General features: G+C 37.9%; 1 protein-coding gene across 4 annotated transcripts in view; it reads left to right on the forward strand.

The window, feature by feature from the left end:
- Positions 1-22170, forward strand: part of Cntnap5 (contactin associated protein like 5) — an 893594-nt gene extending 871424 nt beyond the window's left edge. For all 4 annotated transcript variants that reach the window (XM_029481690.1, XM_029481704.1, XM_029481709.1 and 1 more), the window contains 3 exons: positions 12517-12735; positions 18623-18694; positions 21252-22170. In XM_029481690.1, the coding sequence (XP_029337550.1) occupies positions 12517-12735; positions 18623-18694; positions 21252-21445 (485 nt within the window). In that variant the 3' untranslated portion in view covers positions 21446-22170. The remainder of the gene's footprint in view (positions 1-12516; positions 12736-18622; positions 18695-21251) is intronic.
- The last annotated feature ends 558 nt before the right edge of the window (positions 22171-22728 follow it).

Here is a 22728-nt window from a genome sequence, read left to right on the forward strand (position 1 = left end):
CTTGCTAACCGAATCCAAGAACACATCAAAACAATCATCCATCCTGACCAAGTAGGTTTCATCCCAGGGATGCAGGGATGGTTCAATATACAGATACTTTTAAATAGTAGCATAAACCCTCAAAAGTAATTTTTCTGTGGAAAATATATTTAATGCAGAATATATCCTGGGAGTGTTATACCTAAAATTTTAAACTTTTGTCATGTTGTTACTGTCTTTGTATTTCAGTATTCACTGTCTTATATCCATAAAGGTGCCATTGCAAGATGTTTGTTTCTAGGCAACAAATTAACGTGGGATTAACCGTTCAGCCAGTGAATTGTTGTGCTGAAGTAACAGGTTTTCAAATGTTACACTTAAAAAATCTTTTATTATAATTTCATATTTTCTCCCTTCTCTTTCTTCTCTCCAATCTCTCCTTAACACCTCTCCTTTCTGTCTTTCAAATTCATAGCTTTTAAAATATATTGTTGTTACACACATTTACGTGTATACTTATATATTCCTAGATGAGTAAACAAACCTTAGTCAGTACAATGTTACTTGTATGGGTTTTCAGAGCTGTACTACAGATGGTTTTAGATAATTAGTTGGTATGCTCTTCCTTGGAAAAAGAGTATTTCTCCTGGCCTCAGCAATCCTTAGTTCCTTCTAGTTAATTTTGTCAGGTTGAGGTGGTTTGGCTTTTTCCCCATTGCGGTGGCTTGAATATGCTTGGCCCAGGGAGTGGCACTATTTGGAGATGTGTCCTTGTTAGGGAAGGTGTGGCCCCAAATTGTCAAATACATTGTCAAAGGTCAATATTTAGTACATTTACTCATTGTTGCCTTTTCTCTGAAGGCATTCTTCATCAGAACTGGGATCTACTTCAGTTTGTTTAACTGTAATGAGGAATATCAGAACAAGTAGTATTGTTTTGTACCACTACTGAGGCCCTAGCAGTCTGACCCCATCACTGCTGTTAAAGCAGCATTGAAAATACCATACCAGAATACAGGAAAGGGTAAATGACATGGTAGTACTAGCCTGTAGGTAGTTTTGATCTTGCAGAACAAATGAAAAGGTCTGTGAGACCCACTAGCCTAAGCAACTTACAACATGCCTTATTACAAGACAGCTAACATTTGGAGGGGTTGCCACCAGAGGGCACAGAGGACTGGCACTGTAAACCAATTAAGTCACAATATCTAAAGGAAAAAGTGATGGCAGCCCATTAAATATAGAGATCTTTGTTTCTTTACTTCCTTCATCATTCCACAATGCAGTACGATTGAACGCCTGCTCTTTAGGCACTCTTCAAAGGATTTGGGAAACACCAATGAAATATGGATGGAACTGTTCCTGAGCCTGATATGCTATGGACTGAAAAAGGCACTGGGTATACTTCAGAACTAGACCAGGTTACTCAAAATCAGCTAAGCCCTGAGTTTGGGCATGAAGAGGAAATGAGATTGAGATCAAAGTTAAGACTGAATTTTTTCTATCTGAACTGGACTCCTAAAGAATCAAAAGTGACCAAAAAGTTATGGAATCTGCTTAAAATGTTATTAAGAAACCAGGAAGGGCAATAAGACAGAACACAGTTGGGAGCAGGGATTGAAGCTAAATAAAAGACTTTCATGTTCCTCTCAAAAATAAAAATAAAATAAAATAAGAAAAGAGAAGATGTAGCCTTGTTAGAGTGAGTTTGCAACTGTGGGTGTGGGCTTTAAGAGTCTCATTCTAGCTACCTGGAAGCTAGTCTTCTCCTGTTTGCCTTCAGAAGAAGGTATTGAAATTTTTCTCTTGTGCCAAGTTTGCCTGTGTACTGTCATGCTCCCACCTTGATGATAATGGACTAAACCTCTGAACCTGTAAGTCAACCACAATTAAATGTTGTCCTTAAAAGAGTTGCCTTAGTCATGGTGTCTGTTCTCAGCTGTAAATTCTTAACTAAAACACCACATACACTTTAGCCTGTCTATTGCTGTCCTTATCAAGCTCTTGTTTAGACAATCGTGTTCTGGGACTTTATGGTAGACAATTGGTACCTAAATTAACTTGCTGTCTTGTGAATCTTGGAAGTTTTTTGAAATTCCTGGGAACTTGCCTGTGCCTTATGAGTTTTATTTATATCCTGAGATTAAAGGAGCATCCAATAAGAAAAACAACTTTCCAATAGGAAAGAATTGTACCACACCAGTGCTTCTGAAACTGTGAGCCATGAGCCATCTATACCACGATTACCTAAAAATATATTTTAAAATGTATTTCTTTTCTTATTTTTACTTTTCATGGATTCTTTAGTTTTATATAGCATGATCTTTACTATTCATGCATTTTATTATAATCAAGGAAGTACATAGATTTGTATATTATACTTGTTCCCTATCCTAGAGGATTTGATATTTGTATATAATAAGATATGATCATATCTCCACAGTTATGTTCTTAAATTTGCCTCCAAACCCCACGACACATATCCTTCCATCTTTATGTGGGAAAGAGTGACATCCTCTTTTGAGGATGTTCATTGGTAGGTTTCTCTGTTCCAGTGGATGGCCTAAGAACCAAAGTTTTTTACTTGACCTACTGCTTGCACAAATATTCTGAGCTTACTCATTTTTCTGTGAAGCTTTCAGATTGTTTTCTACACCCTGTCCTAGGCGTGCTAATATCTCTTTCTGTCCTCTTACACCCAGTAATCAATATCTCTGCCTCTGTCTCTCTCTTTCTCTTTTTTTCCTCTCCATGTCTCTCTCTGTGTCTCTGCTCTCTCTTTGTCTCTGTCTCTGTCTCTCCGTCTCTCTCTCTCCTATAAGATGTACCATCACTATAGATGAAATGCCTCTTACCTCCAAGGCCTCTGGAGGGTTTCCCCACCTCCTACCTCCTGAGGCTACCTGTAATAGTAAGATGCCTGTAATCATTACTTATTAGAGAATTGGGGAACATATGCAAAGACTAGCTCTTGTCCAAGCCTCCTTTTCTACCACTTTCTGCAACCTATTTTATTGAGACAGGGTCTCTCAAAGAACATAGAGCAAGCCATCAGCAACCAAGTCCCAGGAATTCTCCTATCTTCTCCTGCACCCCACCTCTATTCCAGAGATGGAGTTACAGGTGTCTATGCCCTTCTCTGATTTTTATGTGAATACTGGGGATTTGAATTCAGATAGGGCTGAGCTATCTCCCCAATTCTAATGCTGGACATTTCATCTAGTTAACTATTCAGTTTGTTTTAGCTCCAGTGCACTTGACAGGTAAAATCACTTTGTTGTATTTTCTGCTCATATCTTCATTTACAACAGTTCCCCTTATTTATATTTTATCCTGGTGCAATACTTTACTTTTACAAGTCAGAGTCATGTGGCCCTGCATGGCTTGCTTTGTGACACTTAAGGGATTCAAGTATCATAAGTGACTTTTGACATATAGTACATGTCATGAAACATTTTAGAACTGAGTCTGTTTTGAGCAAGTTTCTGACCTCTTCTTATATCTTTTAAATAATAAAACTCTCCACTAAACCTGCTTGAATAGTTCCTCTTTCCATGTCAAAACTTGTAACTATGCTGACCATTGTGCATTCAGCCTAAGATCAGCTTCATGTTTCTTTCTCTGGCTTTGCAAATCCTACAGAATGTTTGAAAATTAACATGGAAAATCAGGTTTCAAAACAGCTGAAGAAAGAGCTGGAGAAAGTGCTCAGTGCTTACAACATGTTCCTCTTCCAGTTTGACTGGTTGCAGGTTCCAAACTGAACTCCCAGTTCAGTCTCTAACACTCACGTTTGATGACTCACAACTTTTGTAAGGGTCTCGGTGTCTTTTTCTTGCCTCTTTTAAAAAACATGACGATATTGATTCAGAACACACACACAGCACAAATAAAAATAATAATCATAAACTCTTTAAAATGACTGAGGAAGTGAGTCTTTATTGAGGTATCAACTGAATCACTCAAAGTTTGAGTGATATTTATTTAATGACAAATAATTATGGTGTTAAAATTTCCAGTACATATATCGACTCTTGTATTTAAATAGGCAAAGGAGTTTGGAACTTACAAATAATAGGAGCAATAAAGATAATAGCATGTCTCACACTACATCATTTATACCATGTGCTTACTGTGGGTAGATGGTATTCAAAACTTACAATTTTTGTGATGGGGGTTAATTTACAGAATTTTATTGTATATTATAGTGATAAGAATTAATTAAAATATGGTCTCTCAAAGAACATAGAGCAAGCTGTCAGCAAGCAAGTCCAGGAATTCTCCTATGTTCATCTGCACCACACCCTCATTCCAGAGAGCAATGAGACTTGACCAATGTTTGTCATCTCAACTTCTGGGAGAGTATGGCAAGATAATTTTGTTTCAAGCTATTCTGAAGTGTCTACTGATATACTGCCTCAACATAAACAGATGAATAAACAGATCCACACGGAGAATGTACTATTCATTTGAAATAATTAAAAGCATATATTTTAGGTGTTATTATCATCAGATAAAGAAGAGAGTGTGAGAGATTTGAATATAATCATACATATTGTGTATATGCACTCAACCAGGCATGTGGAGACCAGAGTATTAAATTGCTACCCTTTATATTTCTCCACTTCTTCCCCTTGAGATTGTCTTTCTCTGAACCAAAGACTTCACATTTTTGCTGCACTGGCTGGCTCTGGAACTCTCAGGATCTGCTCACATAATCTTCCAAATTCTGGTATAACAGGCACAGGTTGTCAAGTCCAGCTTTGTGAGCTTTGGGAATTAAAATGCAAGTCTTCAATAATGTCTAATAGACACTCATATTTTCAAAGTCACTTCCCCAACCATAATGAAGATGTTAAGTAGCTTGGTTTGACCACTACATACCATGCGACAATATTATGTTGGACAACATAAATGTATATGAGAACATATAAGCAATTATAATATTCACCAAAAAATGTATTTATGGACACCCTGCTAAGATTTAGAGGTTGTGTTTTTATCTTTGCAGTCTTTTTATGGCAACCACAATGGCCTTGATTAACAGAGAGCAAAATAAGTGCTTGGAAATAAAGAAGGGGGTTATGGATACCACAGCAAAATGCATCTGCTCACGTCCTCCCAGTGTCCCTTCTTGTGCTGGATCAATTGCTTCCCCATTAGCATTTCAGTGGATGGAGAACAACCTGAAGGGAACAAAAAACTGTTTTTTGTTAGTATTTAAAGTGTGTCCAAGGGCCTCTCCTCACATTAATGACCAACTAGCCATCCTCTGCTACATATGCAGCTAGAGGAGAGACCCTGGGTCCTGTGAAGGTTCTATGCCCTAGTATAGGGGAATGCCAGGGGCAGGAAGCAGAGTGGATGTGTTGGTAAGCAGGAGGAGAGGGGAGGGGATAGGGGTTTCTGGAGTGGAAACTAGGAAAGGGGATAACAATTGAAATGTAAATAAAGAAAATATCTAATAAAAAATATTTCCTAAAACAACAACAACAACAAAAAAACTATTTTAAGAAGTATTTTAGATACTTGTATCTAAGATACAAGAAGTATATTAGCTTCCTATTAAAATATGATTAAACTAGAACAAAAACTAGAACAGACTGAATTTATGTCTCTAGCCATAAATTCAGTCTGTTCCCAGTAAGGCAGTTAGAAATGGAATTTTTTCTTTGTAGATTTCGGTGGTTCTCAAAGTAGTACATGTGTTGTGAAAAGAAACTCTATGGTTCCCCTTGTTTGAACAGAAGTCATGTATATGAGAAAATATTGGGATCAGAGCATGAAAATTGTATATTTTCATGGCAAATTTTAGATCCCTGGGCTGCATGCTTATGAGGAAACACTTTATTTGTTAAATTATCCTTTGCCTCTCATCTTGCTTCTCTACTTCGGGACATGTAATGGTGTCATCCGCTAACTACTTCTGAGTCTAGTTCAGTGATAACCTAGCCAATGGAATAAATAGATTACAAANTAAATCATACCTTTACTTCAAAGTTCAGTGAATTGTGAAATATTTTAACAAATATTTGAGCTTTTCTTCGTTTTTTTATTATTTACATATGTTATATAAAATTATTTCATAAAGCTCCTGTAGATCTGATAGCATCATCCAACTTCAGTCACTGCACCTATCTTTACTCACAAGCACACATATACACAGAATTTAAAATGAAAATAAAATCTTTTTAAGTAAATAACATTGTCTAGTGGCTGTACAATGTTGAAAATATGTATCCTTTTACTTAATTTGAAGAGGTAAATATTCTTTACTATTTGCAAGTTCATAACAAAATAAGACATTAAAATGTTTTAAAAACTGTCCTTTAAGGTTTTTGTTTTGCTTGTTTGTTTTTATTTTTACCATTTCATTTTTGGAATTTTCAGGTGAATAATTATATGGGCCCTTAAACAAAGTATGAATGACTTTACTTATTATTTAAACATTTACTTTCCTTTTAACTTACTGCTCTTGGTGTGTGTGTGTGTGCGTGCGCGCACGTGCACATACACATGTGTGTTTACACGTTCGGTTCTCTTTTTCTATTTTGCGGTTTACAGCTGGAATTCAAGTCATCATACAGGATAAGCACTTGTAACTCACTGATCCCTATCACAAAGCCCTAAGTCTACAAAACAATTCTTCTATTTATTTATTTTCTGAAAGATCTCATTGTGTGTAGTCTTAATATATGACTAGAATAAACAGTTGCTCAGAAATAAGATTATCTTACATATATAAAGAAAGAATGTCTCATTCTAGCATGCTACCCAGTTTTTCTACATGCCTATATTTATGTGAATAGATCCAGTTTATGACACCCTTGTAGTGGTTTCCTCCTGGGACCAGTGAAGGCTTCCTTCCAGTGAGCACTGAGAATGACAAGTAGCACTCTTGATTTGGACCCTGAAGGCATAGTTCAACCACTCATCACTTTCTACTACTTTGAAATCTGTCAACACAAAAATGTCACTGCAGTTTATTCTTTCCTTCTGACTTTTGCTTCTCTTGCATTTCTGAGATATAAGTCTGCTCTTCACTCACTACCAATCAGTGTCTAATTCTACCCTGCACTCCCTACAAATCCATGGCTACATACATGACGTGGCAACCATTTTAATGGATTGAGACATCTCTTCAATCCAGAGTCTTTTAAATGATTGCAATGAAACTATTGTAACCAGAAAGGTCTTTAAGAGTAGAATAAGAATGTAAAGACAGAAATCACACATTGAAGTGAGGAGAAAAAAGGCACAGGGAATTGCAACAGTATTGCTTAACATGAAGACAGACCAAGAAGGCTAGGATATACAGTGAAGGCAACAGGAGCTGGACATGAAGTAACAAACATAATTTCCCCCAAAGGATCCATAACCTGGCCATACCAGCTTTTTGATTTCCAGATCACGAGTGCTGCCAAACTTCCAGCCTAGAGAAATGAAAGTTAATGAATTCATAATTTGAGTTTTTTTTAAATTTACAGCAATGTGTTGTGTTGGCCACATGAAATTATATGTATTGTTATTGGTCTTCATGTAAGAAAAGACAAATGAGAAGCTGTTTTTTATTGTGGATGTTAGGTAGGGGGAGGAGTAAGATGAGGACAAAAAATTAATCTGCCTGGAGATATGGTTCCATGGTTAAGAGCATTTGCTATTAAAAACAAGGATGTAATGAAAGAGTATATTAGCTTGGTCCCCAGTAGCCACAAAGGTAATTTTTGCATCAGGAAATCTGACAACTTCTTTTTTCCTCTAGAGACACCCACACACAAACACATGGTATTTTCAGATGCAGAAACACACACACACACACACACACACACACACACACACACACACAGATATTAAACAGACACACACAGAAGGAGAGGAATAAGAGTAATTTTTTTAAGAATTGGAGAATAGGAAGACAATGATTACTAAGACTATTACCATCTCATATTCTACTATACTCTCTTTATATTTTCCTTAATATTATTTCCTTGCCCTGAATATATAATAATATATGCTTAGATGTCAAGAAATTCACTATATAACCATTTATTAATCAAAATAAAATTATAATGTATGTTGGTATATAAGAAAATTCCTTCACTTCTTCCAAAAACTGAAAGGCTTTTCATAATAAAATGACCATTTGAGCCACCTAGTTATGTTTAAACTATTATATGCTAAGAAAAATATGGTTCATTAAGCACTGTAGTTTATGTACTCATACAATAGCAATTTGTTCAAATGACCCCTTTTAAGAAAAGGAATGAAATGTCTCCAGGAAAATGAGACATTTGATCTTACTCTGAAATTCAAATGATTGCATTTCAATCTCTTTTCAAAATTCCTATTCTTTCGTAATTATTTTATTTATTTATTTATTTATTTATTTATTTATTTTACATCACAATATCAGCTTTAGCAACTCCTCTCCTTCCAGGCTGCTCACAGCGATCATCCCCGGAATAAGCCTCCCTTTCTCATTGGAGAAAGGAAACTGTCCCCTGGGAAAGACCCCAACCCCTCCCACTCCTCCAATCCTCCCACCCACCCCATCCCCCCACATCAAGTCACTACAATAACTAAGCATATCCTCTACTACTGAGGACAGACCACGGAGCACAGTTTGGAGAATAGAATCCACAGGCAGGCAACAGAGTCAGGAATAGCCCCCACTCCATTTATTGGGGCAATTTCATAAAGACAAAGCTGCACATCAGCAAATTTGTGCAGAGACCTAGGTCCAGTCCATCCTCACTCTTTACTTGGTGGTTCAGTCTTTAGGAGATCCGAAGGGTCCAGATTTGTTGACTCTGTTGGTCCTCCTGTGGAGTCCTTGTCCTCTCTGGATCCCTCAATCCTTCCGCTAACTCTTCCATAAGACTCCCTGAAGCTCCATCTAATGTTTGACCTTGGATCTCTGCATCAGTTTTGATTGGCTGCTGGGTGGAGCCTCTCAGAAAAGAGTTGTGTTAGGCTCCTATCTGCAATCATAATGGAGTTTAATGATACTCAGAGATAATGATAGTATCAGAGATTGATTCTTGCCCATGGGATGGGTCTCAATTTGGGCCATTCATTAATTGGCCACTCCTCCTTTTTCTGTTCTCTTTGTCCTTGCACATCTTGTAGGCAGGACACATTTTGCATTGAGGATTTTGTGAGTAGGTTGTTGTCCTCTTCCCTCCACTGGGAGTCCTATCTAGCTACAGGAAGTAGCCACTTCAGTATCCATATGCCCCATTGTTAGGGTCTCAGAAGGAGTCACCCTCATAGACATAATAGTGTCTATCCCAGGACCCAGATCTCTCCATGTCCTAGAAATGACCCTCCCACAGCCAGACTCCATCTACTCTCCACTGCTCTCCTTACTCCTGAGCCCCAATACACACCCTGCTTCCTTCCTCTCTCCATTTTCCCTCCCACCTAGCTCCCCTACCTGCTACTTCCTATATCTATTTTGTTTCCCCTTCTGAGAAAGATTCTACCATCCCCTTCAGGACCTCCTTGTTATTTGGCTTCTTTAGGTCTCTGGATAACCAGCATGGTTATCCTGGACTTTAATACTAATATCCATTTATAAGTGAGTATACCAATGCATATTCTTTTGGGTCTGGTTTATCTCATTTAGGATATTTTCTCTTCTTTTCCATTTTTGTGTTTATTGGGATTTGTCATAGGTAGGAGCTTACTTCAGGAAGAGCATAATTAAGGTATTCCCTTCCCACTCAGGATGATATTTTCTAGTTTTATCCATGTGCCTGAAAATTTCATTATGGTTGTTTTTAATAGCTGAGTAGTATTCCATTGTGTAAACACTACTATTGGCTATATCTGTTCTTCAATTGAGGTTCATGTAGGTTTTTTTTTTCCAGTTTCTGGCTATTACAAATAGAACTGCTATTAGTTAAGCAAGAGTCCTGGGGGGATGGTGAAGCATCTTTTGGCTATTTGCTCAGGAGTGATACAGCTGAGTCTTGAGGTAGAACTATTACCAATATTTTGTGAAACCATCAAATTGGTTTCCAGAGTGAGTTTACAAATTGGCACTCCAAATACCAGCTGAGAAGTGTACACAACCTCACCAGCATTTGGTGTCCTTTGAGTTTTTTATCTTAACCATTCTGCTGAGTGTAATGTCAACCCTCAGAGTCGTTTAATAGTTTTTCCTAGTTCTATACATTTAATATTTTCATTATTATGTGCAGGAAAACTTTTCTTTCTTTTTTTTTTTTTGGTCCAGTCTATCTGGTGTTCGGTCAGTTTCCTGTACATGTATATGGGTCTCTTTCTTTAGATTAGGGAACTTTTCTTTTATGATTTATTGAAGGTATTTTCTGGGTTTTTGAGTTGGGACTCTTCTCTTTGTCTATCCTATTATTCTTATGGTCTTTTCATAGTATTCCAAATTTCCTGGATGTTTTGTGTCAGAAACTTAGCTTTAGCATGTTCTATGACCGATTTATCAGCTTCTTCTATGGTATCTTCAATGCCTGAATTTCTCTCTTCCCATCCTGGTATTCATTATGTGATGCCTTTGTCTGTAGTTCATGATCTCTTTCCTATGTTCTTCCTATCCAAGATTGGCTCAGTTTGTGTTTTCTTTATTGCTTCTATTTTTCAGGTGTTGAAAAATCTGTATTTATTTATTTCACCTGTTTTATTTCATTCTCCTGTATTTCTTTTTATTTATTTGTATCCCCTTTAAGTGACTCCACCTGATTGTATTTTCCATATTTCTTTAAGAGATTTCTTTATTTCCTCTTTAGTGGGCTCTATCATCTTCATAAGATTATATTTTAGGTTATTTTGGGAGGGATTCATGTGTGTTAGATTATTGAGGACTTGGTGTAGTAGGAGAGTTGGGTTCTCTGATAGTATCACATAGCCCTGGCTTTTGGTGATAGTGTTTTTATGCTGGCCTTTAACCATCTGCATGCCCCTAGTTTTGTTAGGCCTGGTAGTCCTTGGTGTGAGTAGGCCTCTGGGGCTGCAGATAGAGCTGGTAGTCCCTGATGTCACCAAGCCTCTGGTATTGTAGATAGAAGTGGCAGTCCCTGGTGAATGCAGGCTTATAGGGATATAGGCAGTGCTTGGAGAAACTGATTGCTTTAGAGTGCTGGTTGTTCAGAGTTGGGAACAGGCTTCTAGAGGTTCACATAAAGGTGGTAGATCCTGAAAGTTGCAGGTATTTGTCCTGGGCAGCTACAGGCCTCCAGGGATGTAGAGGGACTTGTGGCCTGGGAAATAGAGTTCGAGGGGTCAGGGTAGAATTTACTGCTCCTGGGTTTGCCAAGGGGGATTGGCAGGCAGGAAATTGGGGAAGAGGGTCAGACCTGGTGGTTGCTCATTGCTGTAGGATTGTGGTTAGAGGTGTTGACCAGAAGATGAGATGAAGTTTGGGGCTTGAGGAACTTGCCTGGTTGTCCCAGGCAGCAGTAGTCTTCCAGGAATTCAGGCAGAACTGTGCCCAGAGAAATGGAGTACAGAACGGGCAGGTTGGAGTTTGCTGCTATTTCGTTTGCTCAGAGGGGCTGACAGGAAGCAATTTGGGGTAAACATCTCAAGTGTTGGTTTGTGATGGCTGCAGATATCTGGGATTATTGTTAGAGACAAGAAGATTTAGCACAAAGCAGGACAGGGAAGACCTCAAGGCTTCAAGGCTGCTGGGCTTGCAGGGAAGCCAGCAGGCAGGAGTTTGGGACTTGGAGAAATCGCCTGGTTGTCAATGGTAGCAGCAGGTCTCCATGGAGTCAGACAGAGCTTTGGCCAGGAAAATGAGAGCTTGGCTGGGATGGAGGGCATTGCAGTCTCTTATAAATACTCAAAAATACTCTAGGAATTTGAATAAGTTCATGTATATAAAACATCTCCCCAGTTAGTGTCCAATCAATACAATGAAGACAGGTGATGCAAGAAGAAATATATATTCACTCAGGGGCTTTGAGTCAACAAACATGATACATGATACATGATACATCTCTGCTTTCATTCCTAATCCCATTATTTCTTTGTTTTCATTTCCCTTCTTTTTTTTTTTTTTTTTTTTTTTTTTTTTTTTTTTGACAGGGTTTTTTTTTATAGCCCTGGCTCTCCTGGAACTCACTTTGTAGAATTGTGAATTAAATGTTATGATGAACATTGTGATTTTTCTTGTGTTAATAGCCTGCATCCATAGATAAATCATGATGGGAAGAGAGATATACATTTTTTTCAAATATCTAGAGTTTGGTTAGAGTATGATAGAGCTCTACTATTACTCTCTCTACAATTTATGAACTACACAAATGAAAAATTTTTAGCTTGAAACATTTTTGTTTTAGAGAGAGATTGTCATAGATCGTTTCTATGAGATATAGTTGAATGATGTATTGACACCTGCAAATATGTAGTTGAGAAGAAGAGGAAGACAGATATGTAAGAAATTTCCATATTCAAAAAATAACTATTTTGTGTTTCAGCTATTTTGGTGAATAGTCAAGAAAAAAACATAGACAGTTTGGAAAATCTAAGACCTGTGTTTCTTTTTATTCTTTGCAGAAACTCTTGATTTGGATCCAGACGTTGCTCGAGCGAACACCTTGGGTTTTGTTGGATGCCTTTCTTCAGTCCAATACAATCACATAGCACCATTGAAGGCAGCCCTCCGCCATGCCAGTATTGCACCTGTGACTGTCCAAAAGACCTTGACAGAATCCAGCTGTGGCTCCATGGTGGACTCTGATGTGAATGCAGTGACCACTGTGCATTCTTTGTCAGGTAAATCCCAAAGGATGCTCTTTTGAGTTTCCATCACTAACTTCGGTGGTCTTATAGAGCTATCGCATTGGCCAACAGCATTCAGCTCTTTGCCTTGTATGATTAGGAATTGTAACTGGCTTCTTAGGGGCCATTTCTATCTTTACAGAACACACTGAAATAAGTGAATTAAGAAAGAAATAATTTATTCTTCTTCACAGTTCAATGTCCAGTACATCACAGATGATAGGCATTTGAAGTAGCAGGTCACATCATACCCATCATCAGGAAACAGAAAATGATACATACATGACAGTATTAAGATCATTCTCTATTTTACACAGTCCAGAATCCCATACAGGGAGTGGTGCCAACCACAGTAGGAAGCTCATCTTACCTCAGTTAATAAATCCTAGCTGTCTTGTGTTAGGCTATGCAAGTGCCTGGCAAATACAGAAGTGGATGCTCACAGTCATCTATAGAATGGAACACAGGGCCCCCAATGGAGGAGCTAAAGAAAGTACCCAAGGAGCTGAAGGGGTCTACAACCCTATAGGTTGATCAACAATATGAACTAACCAGTACCCCAAGAGCTCATATCTCTAGTTGGATATGTAGCAGAGGATGGCCTAGTTGGTCATCATTGGGAAGAGAGACCCCTAGGACTTGCAAACTTTATAAGCTCCAGTAATGGGGAATGCCAGGGTCAAGAAGTGGGAGTGGGTGGGTAGGGAGCAGGACTGGGGGAGGGTATAGGGAACTTTTGAGATAGCATTTGAAATGTAAATAAAGAAAATATATAAAAAAATAAAATAAAAATAATTTTAAAAAAAGATAATGCCACAAACTTTCCCAGAGCCAGTCTCCTAGGGGATTCTAGTTTCTGTCAAATTGACTACTAACACTAACCATAACACAAACAATGCTGAACAAAAATAAATAATAGAAAGGTATGAGTACTAGAATAGAAATTGCATTAATTTAATGCAATTTAATTAATTTATTAATTAATAAAACATTTTATGTATGAAATTTAACAATATTTGAGTACTGTGCATGTAGCTGATTGAAAATTAATAATTAACAAGTTAACAGTAAAATTAACTACACACACACACGTAGTTAATTTTTAGTTTCAGTTGATAAGCAGTTATAATGACTGTGTAGTTCTAGGTAGTACATAACATGCATGGATGCATAACATGTAGATTGTGCATTAGTGTGTCACTATTGTTTAAGAGAAAACTGATATGAGGATCTAATTGTTTACAGGGCATGAAAAGATCATAGTGGGCATTTAAATAATATTAACTTCAATATTACTATGTAGACTTTTGAAGGAAGTATTAACAAAATTTTATAGACACATAAGGTGTAAATGTGATGCTTTCTATGTATTATATAATGATTGTTTTCATTAAATTAGTTGGAAGGTGATAGAGAAAGGACTTAGTCGCTAGAATCCTTATACAATCATGAGGACCCAAGTTACAATTTCTGGAACCTACATAAAAAGCTAGGTGTGGCAGTGAGCACTTGTAACTCAGTGCTTGACCAAAGACCTGGGAGTCTCCCACCACCCACCCACTTTTAATTAGTGAATTAGTGATGCAGTCAGAGATCTAGTCTTAAAAAGCACCATGAAAAAATTGATTAAACAAAATACAAAAATAAATCTCTGACCTCTACATTGGCCCTCATGGGATAACATACCTTCCTACAGACATGCATCGCATTTTCACACATACACATAAATATGTAAGTGAACAAATAACTTCATAAATGCAAATTATGCACATAAATCATTTTATCTATTTACTCTGTGTGTGTTTATGTGTCTTAAGTGGAAATATGATCATAAAAGTGTATGTGTTGATTTTATGACTTTATTTATTATAAAGTTCATTTTCTTTAACTAACAAAAAAGCTACTGTCAAGAATCATTGTGTTCTGCTATGAGGTTTTGTTTCTCTCTTTCTTTTTCAGATTCTAAATATTTGTTAAACCATTTTCTTTATTCCTTTTTCTTTATCATGGTTGACTTATTCTACTTGATATAATATTGGTTTCTTTTTAGATGAACAGATCAAATTTTTGAGGTTGAGTAATATTACAGTATATGTTGGCATGTTCATGTATGTGTATGTGTGTTTGTCTATGCCTGAGAAGCACAATTTATTTATTAACTCATCCATTTATTCTTAAGTTGATTCCATATCTTCACTATTGTGAATAACACTAAAATGGTCATGGAATTATAGACATCCATAGTCATCACAGTCCCTGGTATCACATTATATTGGAAAAAAGTAATAATCAAAAATTTAGAATACTGTTGTAGGAACAGATATATAGACAAAGACAATGGGTTAGAGAGACCATAAGTAGACCTAGGTTGTTATTGATACAACAAAAATGCAAGTAGTGAAATAAAAAAATAAATGAGTGAGTGGTATTAGGTCTAAGTAGAAAGGGCTCTGCAGAGCAAATGGAATGATCTGCAACAGGAAAAGCAAAATCTGTGTGGTGTGAGCAAAGATTGTAGACTGTATTTCTTGGTAGTCAAATTTCAAGATATAATAATGAATTTAACTCAACAGCACCCAATCAAATTATCCTGAGTGACATAAACATAAAAGTGCCACATGAAAAGTGTGGCTACATGAAAAGTGCCAATGCTATCTACTATCAGGGTTGGCAAAACCTGTGAAGATGAAATACTTCTTTTGGTTTTTCAAAGCAGGATTTCTCTGTGTAGCCCTGGCTGTTCTGAATCTCACTCTGTAGACCAGGCTGGCCTTAAACTCAGAAATTCGCTTGCCTCTGCCTCCCAAGTGCTGGGATTAAAGGTGTGGACCACTATGCCTGGCTTAATGAAATACCTCTATATCACCCTCAGGATAGGTGTAAAGCAAAGTGTGGAACTCAGATCATGAGAGTTTGTGTGTATGTGTGTGTGTGTTCTGTGTGTGTACTTATTGATGCATATATATCACTTATCTATTTATCTATCTATTTATCATTTATCAGATGTATATAAAGTATGTATATAAAGTAACCTCCAAGTATGGAGTTAGTCAGCAACAGAAAGTGTTAGGAGAAAATAGGGCTTAAGTATTTGATCATGTCCTTTGGGTGAGGCAAGTCAAGCTTAAGCCTTTTAGGATTGGATCTGTTGAGGAACTTTGACCACACCTGTGCAATGCAGATTACTGCTAGCGACTTATAGTGGTCTCTAGGGTGTTTAGGGCAGAGAATACATTTTCTTGGGTAGTGTAGGTTAAATAGAAGGCTGGATGAGGATAAAGTCTGAGAACTGTGTATGAAAGCTATGCTTGCATACAGGCACTTACAGTCCCTATGAATTAGTTAGCATAGCACTGTGTGACATTCCTGAGAAGATGTGAAGAAACATCTACTTGGCTCATAGAACTGTTGAAACCAAAGATAGAATACTACCAAATTGCAATATGATGAACCAGTGAGTTTTACTGGGGCTATTTATAGGACTATGGGTGATAGATTACTCAAAAGAACAGAAATGACTTGAATACAGATGCATATTCAAAGCCCACTGCAGTGTTGGTGATAGCCTATATAGACTGAAGATACTGGAACTCACTACAAAACATGTAGGCATATCACAAGGTCAGACAGACCCTTTCTTCCTTGCATCCTTGCTAATTGCTGCCACTTCCAGGAAGCTCCAATGGTCAGAGAACTTTCCAGACAACTTAACTGACACGAGGACATCACTAATCAATCATTGCTGCTTATATAAGCTTGGAGAAGGAAAGAACTACTGCATCTTGTCAGTTTCAATGACCTACTAGTGTTACTGAGTTGTTTACTTCCTGAGTCTTCAGGAACCATCCTTTAGAACATCCTAAGTGTTAAAAATCTTCCCTTCAGGTTGAGTGTGTCTACTCTACAAACATTGTTTCATAGCTGGGGAAGATATCCACCCCTTGGTCAACAAATCTCCAAATGAGTCAGAAAATACAGGGAAAATTTTAAATTATTACTTTGCTGCATTAACTTTGATAGATCACTCTTTAGGTATAGACTGATATCATATATAGAAAAAGTAAAGATAGTGTCTTGATTCAAATTAGGCTTTAGCATTCACAGGAAATGTGTAAGTATTGTTATATATTTCTGTTGAAATCAAACATATTTTGTTGTGAAAACTCACCCTGGCTTAGTCAGACAGTATAGAAAGTATTATCTACTTAATAATGTGAATATATATATATATATATATATATATATATATATGCTAAGGCATTTATTTTTGGAGGATGGAAAGTTGAAGCTAAGATCTGATTTTAATATATAATATTAAATGGAGATCAGCAGTGAAGAGTAGATGCATGCTCTGGAAATGTATCATCACTGAAATAATGAATTAATATTCATTAACCCATCAAAATCAAAACATTTTATAAATAGATAAATCTGGTTTAACAGCACTATGTTATTTATAATGTTAAACATAGCACATGGGCTAAATAAAGTTGGAACCATTATGAGCTGTGTTAAGACAAAGGAATCATATGAACTGTGGACAGTTATGATTTGAGTGTTCATAAAGAAGCAGAAGGAATTCCAGGATGGAGGCTTAAAATAAAATATCCCAGAGTAAGAAAGTTGTAAGGATGTAGAAAGTGAAATAGCTAAATATCTGCCATTCCCTCCTGCCCTTTCTCCCTCCTTTTCTGACTCCCTCCTTTCTTGCCTCCCTGCTTCTCTCTTTTTCTCTGTCTTTCTGCACTTCTTCCCTTCACTGGTGGTCTTCCTAAAAGCATGTTACTCCATTTCTTTTCCATCTTACTTCTTTTATCCCATTTTCTGCTCTGTCTCATTCTGACTCCCTCTGACTCTGCCTCATTTCTATTTTCCTCTGTAAGTTTTCCTGCCTTCTTCTCTTCACTCTTCTATATCTTCTACCCTCTTCCCCATTCTTATCTTCAATCCTTATGCATCTCTTTCCCTGTCTTCTATCTCACTTCATGCCTCTCTTTCCCCATTCCTGTCGCTCACTTCCTGTCTGTCTGTCTCTCTTTCTCTGTCTCTCTTCTGTTCTTCTTTCCTCTGTCTCCTGTGGCAATTTCAAGGTCACTCTCCACTTCATACCCAGTTAAAGTTCAGTCTGAGATATATGAGATGCAGTCTCAAAAGAAAATAAACTGGACGAGAGCTTAACTCGGTGGTTAAAGGTATACACCTGACAGCTGTTTTCCTGATGAGGGCTGATCTGAGGTGTTAATTCTTCCAGTGCTTTCAGTTGTCCTTGTCAGTAGACTCAGGTCCTCAGGCAGTCAAAGAGTAAATTGAGGCAAAGACAGAAGTGTGCTGAAGTAAATGGCAGATGTCAATCCTATGAAATCTCCTGCAAAGCAAAAGGCTAAGAGGGTGACTGAAGGGACATGGGTCAGGCACCATTCTCACCCAGGCTAAGGTTATCTCACATCTTACTTATAAGCTAATGCAGTCATAAATAATGGGTTATAAACATTACATTTTATTCATCTTTAAATATTTACAAAGTATGGGTATGTATATATCACAAAACATGTGGCAGCGAGAGGACAAGGATTTGGGAATCAGGTTTCTCCTTTCTGTTGCTTCAGAGGCACACTCTCCCTTGTGTCTCTATGTGATCTAGATATTTTGCCAGCTATTCTCTCACTGGGATTGCAAATTGGAGCCCCTTAGTTCAGCTTTTAATTCAAGTTCTGGGATTGAATTCAGGTCATCATTTTTAAATGCCATTTATTTGGATTTCTTTCAAATGCTAGTTCATCTCTCACTGAAGCAATCTTGTTACACGCCATAGATGTACACTATATATTCTCTCCCTGTGGTTGACTGAGTGATGAAGTGTACTTTTTCCATCTTTTTCTAGATTCCTTTGGAAAGACAGATGACCATGAACCACTCCAAAATGCAGTACGAAGTGACTCAGCAGTCATTGGAGGTAACCTCACTTCATTTCTGAAAGCCGGAAAGATATCTATGACTCTTTCTTTTCTGTAGAAAGTTACCTGAAGTGATCCTTACCCATGATCATGCAGCACTGAGAATCAGGCAGTCTCTGTTCAGTATTTTGCCTCTTCACGCATGTGTAAGACTAATGGCAGACCCTCTTCCAGCACCAGGAGCTCTGTGGCTTCATTCTGCCTCAAATTCCATAGGCAGCTGTGCTCTGAACCAACAGCTGGAACATTTACTCACAGGCAGGCAGCCTGTATCTTGTTCATTGCATCCAGTTGTCACTTCTAAAGTGCAAACAAAATAAACCAATAAAATTATGTGTGGAAAGAAGTCACATGTGGCAGACAGATGGACAGAAAGGCAGTCATTTTCAGTTTTCCTTTACTAAGTGACTTGGGTTAAGTCTAATGAGCAGGGTGAACCCTATATGACTAAAGCTCCAAATCTAGCAGGCCATCTGGTTGTGGATATAGAGCTTGCCTGCTTATAGTTCATTCTCTACCACCTTCCCTTGCTTCATTGTTTATAAGCTGACTGTAGTCTCACCCTACCCCACTCTTCATTCTGTCTCAGCTTGTATAATGCTTGCAATAGTTTGATGTTCCCATCTGGGCCTTGCAATATGTACTGTCTCCCAAGTTTGGTTTGATGTAAGACACCTGAGAATTGAAAAGCCAGGTGTCTCACCCCTGCATTTTGGCAGCTTGGATGAATGAATGAATTCACACCAGATGGAGTTCTTTCCAAGTCAGCAGGAGTCATTCATTTCACTCCCATTTAATTAGCTCCAGCACTGAATCAGACCTGTACTAAGTATAGAGTTACAGGATGAGAGATACGGTTACTGCCTTCCTATAATGAGTATACTAGGAAGTATGTAGGAAAGTAGGCAATGGTAGCAGCATAGAAAGGGGTTCCATAGAAGAATGGGAATGGAAGGACTCCACAACAGAAGCATACTAAAGAATAAGAAGCATGGCCTTTCCTTTGGGAAGTCCTTGAGACATCTATGTGAGCAGAGTGCCTTCTCCAGGGAATAGGATCGAACCTGGTACTTCTTTGAAATAGAGAACTTTATAATTCTTTTTGTTTCTATAAGTATTCATTTGATAAAGACAGGGTTTGGCCTTCATCACTCATTGACTAGATTCACTGAGTCTCTCTGAGAGTGGGAAGATTTCCAAAGCCCCAGGGGAAGTTCTGTGAATCTTGCCCAGGAGCAAGCATACAGTAACCCCTTCACACCAGCAGCAGAAAAGAGGCTACATCTACCACATTTAAAATCAACAGCTCATGCTTCAGAGTAAGTTGTTGCCACCCAGATTAGAGTATCAGCTTTGATATTTTATTTTGCCATGTTTTTTAATATTTGGGAAATGGGTTACAAAATGAGTTTAAGTTATTTGGAAAACATAACTGGTCTTAGTTATTGTCATAGCTGTTAAAAAATTGATTCAAAATAGGTCTACGTATTTAACTGTCTGTATAAATAGTGTTATTTAGACCACGGGATTTTTGTCAAACTGAACAATCACCAGCAGTAAAATAGGTACTTTTCTCACTAGTTAGACAACTTAGAATATATTAAATATACAAATATGTGTACTTCACTAGAAATGAAATAATTTTGATGACCAAATCTTCAGTGCTTTATTTTTTTTTTCTGTGTAGCCCTGCCTATCCTGGAACTCACTCTGAAAACCAGACTGGCCTTGAAATGACAAGTCTGCCCTCCTTTGCCTCCCAAGTGCTGGGATTAAAGGCCTGCGCCACCACTGGCCAGCTTCAGTGTTTTTTGATACTTATTATGAATTTTGTGTACACAATGTTTGTTGCTGACTAGGTTGATTTTTTTGTTTGTTTGTTTGTTTATTTCTTTTGAAATAAAGTCTGTCTATGTAGTCCAGAATGGTGAAATGTCAGAGTTAACAAGAGAGACCTTGTCTCAAAACAAGATGGAAGGCAGGACTAGACTTCTCAAAAGTTGTCTTTTATCATAAACACAAGTCCTATGGCAGCCATGTACCTACACTCACGTGTATACACACACACACACACCCCTGAGAGTCAGAAACAGAGAAACAGAGACAGAGAGGCAGAGAGAAACACAGCGAGAAGCACAGGCAGAGAGACAGAGACAAAGAGAAACAGGAGGTGGCATTTTTACCAAGTAATTCTTAGCAAGGCATGATGTATTTAAAATCTGTGATATCTGTGCGTGATGCTAGCAACAAAAATAGTACATAGCTTTGAAACTACACAATTTCCTTTGTTGTTCTAACTCCATATTTCTTCTTCAAATAGCAACATATCCTTCTAGAGAAAACAAACTTTCCCCCTCAGTACTGTCCTTCCAGGTGGTTTTCAGGTAGAAACTGAGAATCAAGAGCTTCTGCGCAGGCTCTTATGTCTGGATACAGAATAGATTTGTGCTTGTGTATTTTGGCCTTGTCTTTTTTCCCCTTTCAAATTATGTCCTAGTTGAGACTGCATTTTCTCAGTGACAACTTTCTTCTCTTTTTTCATTTTTTCCCCTACAGGTGTCATAGCAGTGGTGACATTCATTACTTTTTGTGTCATTGGAATCATGACCCGCTTCCTCTATCAACATAAGCAGTCACACCGCACCAATCAGATGAAGAAGGAATACCCAGAGAACTTGGACAGTTCCTTTAGAAATGAAATTGACTTGCAAAACACAGCCACTGAATGCAAACGGGAATATTTCATCTGAGCCACTGCAGGGGCACATGGTCCTCTTTTTTTATGGAGTTTCCCCTCTCTTTTTCTCTTTTCTTTTGTTTTTTTTGTTTTTTTTTGTTTGTTTGTTTGTTTGTTTGTTTAAACATTCCCTTTCTCTCACTTACCGAACACACATGCATCCAAAAAGAGCACTGATCTCCTTGACCTAGCTCATGAGATCATATAGCTGTGGCTACTGTAATCCACTGACATATGTCTCATTGTGAAAATGACCACTGGAGGCACTTCACTATTGTAAACAAGGAAGAGACATATGTGCACACATGCACATTCTATGTTTGTAATCCAGTTGGAAACTTCACTCTATAGATTCTCAGGCACTTGATCTTGGCATCTTCCCTTAGACTTAAGCTCTGTGGTGTTTGCCTGTAAGAACTGTTCCTGCCCAATACAATATTGTTAGGTATTACATCTTTAGAGGAGAAAAGTGTATATGTGTGTGTGTGTGTGTGTGTGTGTGTGTGTGTGAAAGAGAAAGATAGTGTCAGATCACTTTTTAAGTGATGAGTTTATCAGGGAGCCTAATAGAGCAGGAGGGAATGAAGGAAACTGAATCTACCCAGGGAAAGCAACATTTGTTTCTACCCTGTGAGAGAGGAGGGAGGTTAAGAGGCTTTGAAAGCCAGTACACAGTGTGTGTGTGTGTGTGTGTGTGTGTGTGTGTGTGTGTGTGTGTGTGTGTGTAAATAAAGTACTTTAAAAGTAACAGTATCCAGGACACTCTCTCCTAAGGCATGGCTAAAAGAGCAATGAGCCTAGTTTGTATGTGACCTCTGACAAGGCAGCAATCATTTGTTCAAACTGTAGCCTTTCTCCATTGAGGACTGAAATATCTGGAGACGTATCTGGCTCCATAAAGAGGTGGAAAAATTGTGTTCCTTGAGAGCTGAGTTGAGAGAAGCTACATTTCTCCAAGGAACATAGGATGGTAGCCCTTCATAACATCTGTGAGAACAAACATATTATACTTGGAGGGCCAAGGTTATAAGAACAACCTGCTGGAGGAACCCAAGTCAAGGGAGACCCTTCTGGCCTGCTAGTTTTAATGACATTTGATGAGTAACCAGAGAAGTTTATTTATGTTAGTTTAATGTCCATACCACAAGTAGCCCCTGACTCCGTTCATCATCCTTTCCATAGAGTCTCAGTACTTTCCAATATAGAGTGACTGAATACGGAGGAACTTCTTTGCTCCTATTTTGCCTTGCTGTTTTTAGGCACGGATATAGTGCCCTGATACCAGGAGGTTTTAAG

The sequence above is a fragment of the Mus caroli genome, chromosome 1 (assembly GCF_900094665.2).
Source record: "Mus caroli chromosome 1, CAROLI_EIJ_v1.1, whole genome shotgun sequence".
Classification (NCBI taxonomy): domain Eukaryota; kingdom Metazoa; phylum Chordata; class Mammalia; order Rodentia; family Muridae; genus Mus; species Mus caroli.